Source organism: Salvelinus sp. IW2-2015, unplaced genomic scaffold (genome assembly GCF_002910315.2).
Source record: "Salvelinus sp. IW2-2015 unplaced genomic scaffold, ASM291031v2 Un_scaffold957, whole genome shotgun sequence".
NCBI classification, from domain to species: domain Eukaryota; kingdom Metazoa; phylum Chordata; class Actinopteri; order Salmoniformes; family Salmonidae; genus Salvelinus; species Salvelinus sp. IW2-2015.
The window spans coordinates 124494-137018 of NW_019942662.1; the positions used below are offsets into that span (position 1 = coordinate 124494).

The 12525-nt window shown below is 45.9% G+C and overlaps 1 protein-coding gene across 1 annotated transcript in view; it reads right to left on the reverse strand.

Moving 5' to 3' along the window:
- The window catches only part of pacs2 (phosphofurin acidic cluster sorting protein 2), a 136529-nt gene that overhangs the window by 40808 nt on the left and 83196 nt on the right, over window positions 1-12525 (reverse strand). The window contains exons 6-8 of the mRNA XM_070438472.1: window positions 3994-4067; window positions 1835-1915; window positions 1006-1065 (exon numbers count right to left, since the gene is read on the reverse strand). Of these exons, the coding sequence (XP_070294573.1) occupies window positions 1006-1065; window positions 1835-1915; window positions 3994-4067 (215 nt within the window). The remainder of the gene's footprint in view (window positions 1-1005; window positions 1066-1834; window positions 1916-3993; window positions 4068-12525) is intronic.

A 12525-nucleotide genomic window follows, 5' to 3' on the forward strand; every position in this document is an offset into this window, starting at 1 on the left:
GCATTTGGTGCAAATACATTTATGCACAATTGCACACGATGGCGCACGCGCGCAGCCGGTTTGGGCAAGGTGTTAGCCAGTATTTACCACCTATTGGAAGGGATGATGGGGACTCTGTCTTCTTCTCTTGCCAGTAGGGGCAGCTTCTCCAGGAAGGTGTCCATGTTGTCCATCTCCAACTCTGTAGTGGGGGTCACTGCCTCTTGTTGCTCCTCCTGCTGGACGGTGCAAAGACAGGGATGAGACACAACGGCAGTTGGTAGTATCTAGTTTCTTTTGTCATTTATACAGGTTACTCTCACTAGCTAGGTTTCCATCCAATTGGTGACAGATTTTCAAGTGAATATTCTACAATCTGCATGAAAACAATTTGCACATTTTCCCACTAGAGAGGCGTTTCCATCAAATGTCTTTTTTTGTGTGGATAAAAGTGCATGATGACATAGTCACATAAAAATACATTTTGCAGTAAATAAAAAATAATAAATTCTACTTCACTGATGGTTTTGTCACAATGAATGTTGTGTTATATAGCGAATGTGTTTACTCTGGTATTGGTTCCTGTGCTCTAGCCAAACAGCGCGGGTATAACCTACATTATGATTATTGTGGACTAAAAGACTGAGATCATTTTACATTTCTCAAACGGCAGCCAAGCATCGATCCTTCATGTCACCAGAATAACACCCGCAATATTTATTGGAAAGGAGCATGAAGCTCATCGTACACTTTTTCACCAACCTGTAAAGTTCATCACAACATAACGAGTGACTCCAAGTTTACTTCGATATGACGGTAAAATATATATATATTACAGTGGGAGAACAAGTATTTGATACACTGCCGATTTTGCAGGTTTTCCTACTTACAAAGCATGTAGAGGTCTGTCATTTTTATCATAGGACAGTTGGACAGGTGTTACCTCATTGACCCCAACCCTGGTTAGTACAGTTGGACAGGTGTTACCTCATTGACCCCAACCCTGGTTAGTACAGTTGGACTAACCTCGTCTGAGACTCGGAACCTCTTGATCAGGGCCACCAGTCTCTGTTTAAAGTTCTGCTGCTAAAAGAGGAAACAGAAACAACTGCTCATCAAACAGACAGACCCATCACAAAGACCTAGCCTGGGTCTGTTTACGCGTGGAATAATAGCACACACACACACACAGACTGGTACCCAGGCTAACAACAAACCGGGACAGTAATCAGTTGCCTAAAGGATTTCCAACAACAAACATGGAGCTTTTTTTGGGGGGGGGCGAACCGAACTAAATTAACATAGAAATGTGAGTTATAGATCTGTCGTTCACATTGAAAGGATGTCTGATAAGGCGGATCTGTTCTACAGTGTATGCTCTATTTCTATGCTTCCTGTCCTTCAGTTAGTTCTTTGTGTTTTTTTTAAACTTTCGGTTTACACCAGCTTTCAAACAGCTGAAAATATTACATTTTTGGGGATTTTGCAAATACATTTTCGCAGCATTCACAACCGGGCAATGGCAGAAATATTTCTGTATATTGCACCTTTAAAAAACAAAAACTGAAGGAAGTGGGACCATGTTCAATAAAGGTGAAATGAAAACCATGGCAACACTGCCGTTTGACCAGCAGGTAGCATCTTAGGCAAAAAAAAAACACACTGGGACATTGTGATTTACCACCGAATGCTTTTTTTGTTTTTAGCAGGAAACAAAATCTTAAAGAAAAACATTGTATTTAATCTTATTTCCAATACAATAAGATAAGGCTTATCCATAAAGCCTCAGCTTGGCTAAGCTTAATGAGAATGCAACACAACAAGATGTCTGGATGACTTTACTGCCATCTCTTACCCTGGTAATTGAGGCAGTCCTCACGATAGACCTCCTGTGCTTCTTAGGCTTCCTCACATCATACTCATCATCCTCCAGGTCCTGGGGATAAACATGTAAACAAAACACTGGGTTAAAACACAGCCAGGGCAGGTGGTCAAACATATACAGTCGTGGCTAAAAGTTTTGAGAATGACACAAATATTAATTTCCACAAAGTTTGCTGCTTCAGTGTCTTTAGATATTTTTGTCAGATGTTACTATGGAATACTGAAGTATAATTACAAGCATTTCATAAGTGTCAAAGGCTTTCATTGACAATTACATGAAGTTCATGCAAAGAGCCAATATTTGCAGTGTTGACCCTTCTTTTTCAAGACCTCTGCAATCCACCCTGCCATGCTGTCAATTAACTTCTGGGCCACATCCTGACTGATGGCAGCCCATTCTTGCATAATCAATACTTGGAGTTTGTCAGAATTTGTGGGGTTTTGTTTGTCCACCCGCCTCTTGAGGATTGACCACAAATTCTCAATGGGATTAAGGTCTGGGGAGTTTCCTGGCCATGGACCCAAAATATCGATGTTTTGTTCCCCTAGCCACTTAGTAATCACTTTTGCCTTATGGCAAGGTAATCCATCATGCTGGAAAAGGCATTGTTCGTCACCAAACTGTTCCTGGATGGTTGGGAGAAGTTGCTCTCGGAGGATGTGTTGGTACCATTCTTTATTCATGACTGTGTTCTTAGACAAAATTGTGAGTGAGCCCACTCCCTTGGCTGAGAAGCAAACACACACATGAATGGTCTCAGGATGTGTTACTGTTGGCATGACACAGGACTGATGGTAGCGCTCACCTTGTCCTCTCCGGACAAGCTTTTTTCCGGATGCCCCAAACAATCGGAACGGGGATTCATCAGAGAAAATGACTTTACCTCAGTCCTCAGCAGTCCAATCCCTGTATCTTTTGCAGAATATCAGTCTGTCCCTGATGTTTTTCCTGGAGAGAAGTGGCTTCTTTGCTGCCCTTCTTGACACCAGGCCATCCTCCAAAGGTCTTCGCCTCACTGTGCGTGCAGATGCACTCACACCTGCCTGCTGCTATTCCTGAGCAAGCTCTGTACTGGTGGTGCCCGGATCCAGCAGATGAATCAAATTTAGGAGACGGTCCTGGAACTTGCTTGACTTTCTTGGGCGCCCCGAAGCCTTCTTCACAACAATTGAACCTCTTGAAGTTATTGATGATCCGATAAATGGTTGATTTAGGTGCAATCTTATTGGCAGCAATATCCTTGCCTGTGAAGCCCTTTTTGTGCAAAGCAATGATGACGGCACGTGTTTCCTTGCAGGTAACCATGGTTGACAGAGGAAGAACATTGATTCCAAGCACCACCCTTCTTTTGAAGCTTCCATTCTGTTATTCGAACTCAATCAGCATGACAGAGTGATCTCCAGCATTGTCCTCGTCAACACTCACACCTGTGTTAACGAGAGAATCCCTGACATGATGTCAGCTGGTCCTTTTGTGGCAGGGAAATGCAGTGGAAATATTTTTGGGGGATTCAGTTCATTTGCATGGCAAAGAGGAACTTTGCAATTAATTGCAATTCATCTGATCACTCTTCATAACATTCTGGAGTATATGCAAATTGCCATCATACAAACTGAGGCAGCAGACTTTGTGAAAATTAATATTTGTGTCATTCTCAAAACTTTTGGCCACGACTGCACAGTATAACAACCAACTCCAGGGGTGTATTCACTAGGAACCAAACAGAAGCCAACAAACAGAAGCCAACAAACAGAAGCAAACAGAAGCCAACAAACAGAACCAAACAGAAGCCAACAAACAGAAGCCAACAAACAGAAGCAAACAGAAGCCAACAAACAGAACCAAACAGAAGCCAACAAACAGAACCAAACAGAAGCCAACAAACAGAACCAAACAGAAGCCAACAAACAGAACCAAACAGAAGACAACAAACAGAACCAAACAGAAGCTAAAATAATGAAATAATGAGAATTTGTATAGAATAGAAACTTGTTTTTGTTGCAAAAAGGTTTTTCCGTTGCTAAAAGTTTTGTTACGTTGCAAAACTAATGAACACACACCCCTGATGTGTTTCTCCTGTCTGTTCGGCCTCAGTCGAGGATAATGTATTGGACTTTATTTGTACTGACCTGACCCTGAACAGCGTCATCACTGGCCTCCTGCTCTGAAGAGAAACTCTCGTACTCCTCCTCCGAGTAGGTATCTAGAACACACACACACACACACACACATTAACCTAATGCTGCTGAAAGCAAGCAGGAGAATATCACATCACAGGCTGCCAGGGTTGTTAAATCATTCATCCGTTTTTATATTGTGGTCATCAGATTTCACAAGCAGTAATGCAGTTCAGAATACTACATGGCACTTTGGTAAAGAGCTCTTTGATACAATTTGATCATAATTGGCGCCTGTTTTATGCAGAGAAAATGTACCTTACAAGATTAACTACGAGCCTCTTTCATACCCTCTGCTCAGTGTTCTGCCCGGCTGGCAGAATAATGGATTCCGATAGAACCATGGTCTGAGACTGTGTCGATACGCATCTGACCATTACATCTACTGTTTTACCAGGCTGCCAGAAAAGGCAGATTCTGATGGAACGGAACCATGCTGTGTTACAAACTGTTAACCCAAACTAGAGCAGAGAGCTGTACTGTGTCAAAGCCTACCTCAGTAGCCATACCCGGGTAGAAGCACCGTATTGGGTCACAGCTGCCAACCTCAGTAGCCATGCCCGGGTAGAAGCACCGTATTGGGTCACAGCTGCCTACCTGTGCATTTAATCTAGTCCCGTCCCCCCCTGCAGAGCTTTGTGTAACAGCGTACCTGAATGCCTCAGTAGAACCGCCATGTTGTGTAACAGCGTACCTGAATACCTCAGTAGAACCGCCATGTTGTGTAACAGCGTACCTGAATGCCTCAGTAGAACCGCCATGTTGTGTAACAGAGTACCTGAATACCTCACTAGAACCGCCATGTTGTGTAACAGAGTACCTGAATACCTCAGTAGAACCGCCATGTTGTGTAACAGKGTACCTGAATGCCTCAGTAGAACCCCCATGTTGTGTAACAGAGTACCTGAATACCTCAGTAGAACCGCCATGTTGTGTAACAGAGTACCTGAATACCTCAGTAGAAAGGAACACAAATGAGACGAACCGCTCGCTGGGAGGAAACCATCACAAATAGGCTGAAAAAAGGTTTAGAACACAAGTGAGACAGGATCTGGCGGTACGGAAGACCACCTAGATATGGCTAGGCAGGAACACAATAGACAGACGCCTGAGCACTGTTAGGAAACCATCCGATATGGCGAGTGGCAAGAACAACAATGAGCACAGACCCTGCTGTAGGAACCAATCGCACGATGGCATGAGGTAGGACAACACAAATGAGACAGGACCCTGGCTGTAGGAACCATCTATGGCGAATAGGACACAATGGACAGGACCCCTGCTGTTAGGATACCATCGACAATGGAATGATGGTAGGAAACAATGAGAAGGGGACCCTGGCTGTGTCAGGAAACATTCTAATGAACAAAGGACCCTGGCTGATAGAGAGGAGAACCATCGACATAGGCTGTAGGTAAGGAACACAAATAGAGAACAGGACCACTGGTCGTAAGAGAACCATCAGAGTATAAGGCTGAGGCAGGAAACACAATGAAGAACCAAGACTCCGTGGCTGTAGGGAACCATCGATATGGTGAGGTAGAACACAATGAGAGCAGGACCCTGGTCTGTGAGGATACCATCGACATGGCTGATAGGTTAGAAAACACAATGAGACAGGAACCTGGCTGTTAGGAACCATCGATATGAGCTGAAGTAGGAACACAGATTGAGAACAGGGGAACACCATCGAGCATGGCTGAGGATATGGAACGCAAGAGACGGGACCACCTGGCTAGTAAACCATAACAATGGCTGAGTAGAGAAACACAATGAGACAAGCGGACCCTGGCGTGTAGGAACATCGATTTGCTGAGGTAGGAACACAATGAGACAGGACCCCTGGCTGTAGAACCATCGATATGGCTGATGTCAGGAAACACAATTGAGACAGGACCCTGCTGTAGAACATCGAACAGGGCGAGGTAGGAAACACAATGAGACGGACCCTGCCTGTCAGGAACATCGGACATGGCTGAACAGGTAGAACACAATGAGACAGACCCCTGGCTGTAGGAAACCACGACATGGCTGATTGCAAGAACACAATGAGACAGGACCCTGGCTTAGGAAAACCAGCACATGGCACAGACCAGAACACCAACTGAGGACCAGGGACCCTGGTACTGTAGGAACCATCACCAATGGCTGAGTAGGAAACACAATGGAGACAGGACACCTGCTGTAGGAACCTCGAATGGCTGACCGTAAGGAACAACCAATGAGACAGAGGAACCCTGGCTGTTAGGAAACAGTCGAACAAGGACTGACAGGTAGGCAAACACAATGAGACAGAGACCCTGCTGTAGGAACCATCAGCAAATGGCTGAGGCGAGGACAACACAATGAGACAGGAACCTGGCTGTAGGAGAAACACAATGAGACAGGACCCTCGGCTGTAGGAAACCATCGACTATTGCTGACTGGTAGCAAAACAAGTGAGACAGGACCTGGCTGTAGCGAAACATCGATGAGGCTGAGGTTGTAGGAGGCACACAATGAGGCAGGACCTGTGTCTGTATGAACACTATCGATATGTGCTGAGCTAGGTCAACACAATTGAGATTCAGGACCCTGCCTGTAGGAACCATCGAATGTGATGTAGGAAAACAATTCAATGTGACGAACCAGGAACTCCTATGCTGTCACGAACATCGATATGGCTGATGGCAGGAACACAATGAGACAGGACCCTGCTTAGAAACCCATCGACATGGCTGAGGCGAGGAAACCACAATCGAGGCAGGACCCTGCCTGTAGGAACCATCGATAGCTGAGGTAGGAACAACAATAGACAGACCCTGCATTGGAGGGACCATCCGACTGATAGGCTTTGAGTAGGAATCCCAATGAGACCAGGACCCTGGCTGTAGGAACCATCGAATCATGCTTGAGGTAAGGAACACAATGAGGACAGACCGCTGGCATGTACGTGAAACCATCGTATGCTGGAGTAGGAACACAATGAGAGGACCCTGGCTGGTAGCGTAACCACTTCTATGATGGTCTGAGGTGAGAGGTGAGACACAATGGAGATCGGAACCCTGGGCTTGTAGTAACCTATCGATCATGGAACATGAGAGGTAGGTAACACAACCGTATTGTAGATGCGTACTTTTGGCCATCCATGCTGTGTGTGATGTATGTGTACTCGGATGCATTTATCATTACATGCTCAGAGCTTATCTCACGTCCTTACTAAGTGCGCGTCATCGCCCAGATCTATCCTCTGGGAACTGCGTACGGAAGTGTTTCTGGCCTTTCCCTATTCAGTCCGCTCTGAGAACTTACCTCCTAACTCCCAGCTTATACGCCATCTGTCTGAACAAAACACCACACTTGCGCCAAGACATTAAAATGGCCGCCTCCGGGTCTGGTGCCTCTAAACTTCAAAACCTTCTAACCATCTCTGTTTTTCACCCAGGTCCCATGGGAGGGGGGGGGGCTGAGAGAGTTAAACTGTTATCATTATAGGAACAGAGAGACCGGAATAGGAGAAGAGACACTAATTGTCCATCTCTACATAATAGGTGATGAGTTACTTCCGCGGGGGGGGGGGGGGCGGCGGTGCTGCGAGTCTGAACCTACGAAAGCGACCAGAGAAACCCCCCACGGTCAAAAGAGAAAACACTCCCATCATTCTCTCCATCTAGTAATCTCTTGATTTGGACATGGTCGTACTCTGCTTTCGGTAGTACATACTTACGAGAGTGGAGAGAGAGAGATTATATGTGCTATTATTTATTACAACTGAAATAAGGACTTCAGGTGACCGATGTCAGATCCGCAGTGTATTGGATTTAGCTGGAAATGATCACCACCTGTACCTGTTTGGCAATATGCTACTAATTGTATTCATGCCCAAAAAGCAATATGGAATGGAGAGGACACACACCACAGAGAGAGGACACAAAAACACACCACAGGGGAGATGCGATACAGAGAGGGAGGGAGAGAGACAGAGAGAGAACGAGACCCTCTCTCGGGCTCTTCTCTTCGTGAGGCCTTCAGTGCCCCCCCCCCCCTCTGATTGCAAAGAACCTTGGCGTACCCATGACAACGAAAACACCCTGTCGCTCTGGAACGACCACCCCGTCGCTCACTGGACGACCACCCTGTCGCTCCTGGACAACACACCCCTGTCGCTCCCTGGACGACTCCGCTCCTGGGACAACAACACCTGCGCTCCTGGACGACAACCCGTCGCTCCTGGCAACAACACCCTGTCGCTCACCTGGACGGACACCCCGTCGCTCCGGGACAACAACACCCTGTCGCTCCTGGACAACAACACCCTTCGGCTCCTGGACGACACCCGTCGGGCTCCTGCGGGTTCATTCCTTTCTTCACAACCAGGGTTTCTCATCCTCTACACCAGTGTTGGTTGCCTTCATCACTCCACCCTACCGCAGACCAGAAGAGATCAGGCACATACAATTAAAAGGGATCACACGACCTCTAACTACCAGGAGGTTCACAAAAATACACTACCTCCTGACCAAAGTGACCCACGGAAGATTGTCATTACGTCTTATCCCTTGCCTGCCCCTGAGAAAATCTCTCATAGCGACGCAGTGCGTTACTCATCTATCAAGAAGAAAGTTCTGTCACTTCCTAATATCACCAGTTCTCACCTTACTCAACCCAAAGCTACCACTGAGTTACCCTACATCCCTCCCTACACCTGAGGGGTTCTCACCTCTACGACCAGTCCATAAAGGTTTCCTCATGCTACTACACCGGTTACTCATCCATTCTACAACCAGGAGGCCTTCTCAATCGCGTCATACGAGACCACGGAATCTACATACCTCATACGTACCAAGGGAGTTCTCAATCGTTCCTCTACCCACCAATGTGAGTCTTCTCATCCTCAGAAACAACCAGGGTTCAATAATATCACTCTACAAACCAGGAGAGTTCTTGCAACATCAATACACCGGGAAACAATTCTCATCCTCTAACACACCAGGACTTCTCGAAATACCTCATGACACACACGTTAAATTGGCTATAAATCGCCTCTGACAAACCAGTCCACGTGGTTCATCAAAGCCTCCCATAACACCCGGCAAGGGAAGTATCTCAAATACCTCATAAACACACAGGGATATCATACAACTCACTACGATACACACCAGTACGAATTCCAAACCTAGCCAATACACAAGATCCCACTGGTTCTCCTCTACACCAAAGGGGTTTAATCCTCCCTACACACTTCCATCAACATACATAACACACAAAAAGATGGCTTCTCATAACCACTAACATCAACACCAACCTGAGTAACATCTATCATCTGTCTTACTACCACTGGTATCTCATTCCGCTACATAACAACCTGTCGTTCTAAATCCTCTACACCAAGAGGGTTCTGATCCGTACCACCAAGGGTTCTACACATCCTCTTACACCACGGAGGTTCTCATCCATCTACGACCAGGTTACTCATCTTAACCAGCGACGCTTATCTATACCTCGTACACCAGGGGATAGTCTCAATCCTCTACACCCCAAGGTTACTCAATCCGCAGAACCAGGATAATGCTCATCCTCTACCACAAGTCCACCTGATCTCACTCCGTCAACACACACGAAGGAGTCTCAATACCTCTACACCAGTCCACTAGTATTATCATGCTCTAACACCAGAAGGGATTACAATCATCCTCTACACCAGGGGTTCTCCAACCTCTACAACCAGAGTTTCTCAACCTCCGTTCACCAGAGGAAACCATACAATCACCTCAAGTAAATACACAGTGGTTGCATCAACTATCCCTCACATACACCAGTCCACTAGATATGCACTACATCCTACTTATACACCAGGTTTCTCAATCCTCTACACAAGGGGTTCTCCATCCTACGACACCATGAGGTTACATCAAATCCTCGTACACCAGCATCCATCTAGGTTCCTCAGAATCCTCTACACACAGGGGCCTCTCCATCTCTAACACCAGGGGCTTTTCGCTTCTACCAGAGAGTTCTCATATCTCTACACACAGGTACTCTCATCCGTACAACACATGTGAGCGTTCTCTATCCTTAACATCCAATACCAGTGGTTTATAACTCATCACTACTACACACAGGTTACTCACGACTCCTCTCTACCAGCGAGCATTTCTCATATCCTTCATACACCAATCTAGGTTTCTGTATATTTAAGCGCTTACATCTCAAGCCATCTTTACACCCAGGCGGAATCTCTCCTAACTCTCAATCCAAGAGCATTCTCATCCTGCTACACCAGATCCCAATTACATGTAACTATCTACAATTGTATATTTATGACTTCTGTCGGATTGTTATCCCTTTCTAGAAATACTAAGTTATCTATCCCTATCATGATATTACGCCTAGTAGGACTAAATATAGTCTCATGGGCTCACACAATTACTACAATACACACCTATGAATTGATAGACCAAAGTACCCCTCAAGGATCCTAATACCCCTGAAAGTGGAACCACTGAGCCATACACCATACCGAATAAGAAGTAACCAACCCTATTCAGGAACAGGAAAAGCAAACAACATTGAAAACCAAGAAGCACTAAATGTCCTCTCCCCGTCATAGACTAACTGCACACCATCTCGAGTTGGCTGGGAACAGAAAATGCTCAATGCAGAACACGGTACATGGAAGAGTGTGACCAAAATAACTTCCAACAAGTTACTCATCTATGTACAAACCCCACCGTCCGACTCGTCGCCACACCTACCACTGCCCGCTTACCCCGCGATCAAAGGAGCCCACCTTTGCCTCATCGCTGAGCCCCCAACACTCGAAGCTGTATCAGGCTCAAAGAAACTAAACCTAGCTGCCTCGTTTCTGCGGTTGACGAAAGAGAGGAACAAGATGAGAAGGAGGAAAAAACGATACAGGACAGAAGATAAAAGAAAGACCAAGACAAGAGAGACCACAGCAAGAGAAAAGAACACACGAGAGACCAGAGGAAGGCAGAACGAAGAAAAGAAAGACCACCAGAAGGAGAGCGGAGAACAGATGGAGACCAAAGGGAGAGACCAAGAGAGAGAGGAAGAGACCTAGAGGAGGAGACACCGAGAGAGGCGAGAAGAGACACGGAGGGAGAGAAGAAGAGACCGAGGGAGAGACAGAGACGAAAGACCATCGCAGGAACCAGAAGAGAGAACCGGAGAGAGAGAAGAGAGAGAACCGGAAGAAGAGAGGAACGGACGACAGGAGAAGACACACAAAGAGAGAGCGAACACAAAAACAAGAGGCGAAGAGAACAACAGACCCAGGACAAAACAAGATTTAGGAGACACATAGCACAGAAAAATCTACTATTTATGCCAATTCACACCACCACCCTCACACCTCCCCACACACAGGGTAGAATGCCAAAACAGCAACCTACGGAGGAGCCAACGAGAGGTTCATAGTCTCGAAAAATGCACAAACATAACAAGACAAGGAGGGAGAACCTGACGAGGTAAGGAGACATGAAGAAAATCTCGGGATCTTTACCCTCCACGTCTCAAGGTCAAGACCCAACATTAGAAGCCCCAGAAATCCGACGGTCAACCGAACTCTGAGCAAAGGATAAGCGGGAAAGGCCCAAAAAGAGTTCGAAAAAACTAGATCAGGTACGCTGTTACCAACAACAACGTCATGCGGTTTCTAACTGCGATATCTACAGCGTACAGCCTGTTCACACACACGCGAGCAAGTTCTAACTGAGAGTAATAGTGCAAAGCGGTGACTACCTAGTTACACAAACATAGGTAGTGTTCTACTGAGCGGGAATAAGTACAGGCCTGATCTCTCTTATGTCTACACAACCTAAGGCAGATCAACTCGAGATATCAGAAATACTCAATGTATAACACAACAAGGGGAGATAAAACCTAGTAACTGACGGTACATCAAGTCGACTGTTACAACATAATGGGGTGGATTCTCCGGAGGATTTCAGAGATATACTCTGTTACACAACAATAGAGTGCTGAGATCTACTGAAGGCTAACTGCAAGGTACTCTGAACACACAACATGGTGGTCTACTGAGTATTCACGGTACTCCTGTTACACAAACCAATGGCCGGTCTCTACCTGAAGGAATATATACAGTCTCTAGTCCTACCAACAAATAGGGGGTTCTACTAGGTAATAGGTAAACGCAATATACAACCACGATAAGACTGTTCATGAAGGTATTACAGCGTTACGATCTGGTGGTATATCCACATGCGTTCTACTGAGTATGCAGGGATAACTCTGTGCCCTATCCACAAGCTGACAGACTGCGTAGGTTCTAGCTGAGTATTCAGCTACTTCGGTTACACAAAATCCGGCGGTTCTCACTGAGGTATTCAGTACTCCTGTGGTCGTACAAAACATCGGGTAATCCTACTGAATGGTATTCGTAGCCCTTACTCAGTAACACAACATGCCCGGTATCCTAACCTGAGGTATACAAGTTACTACTGTTACAACAACAGGACAGGG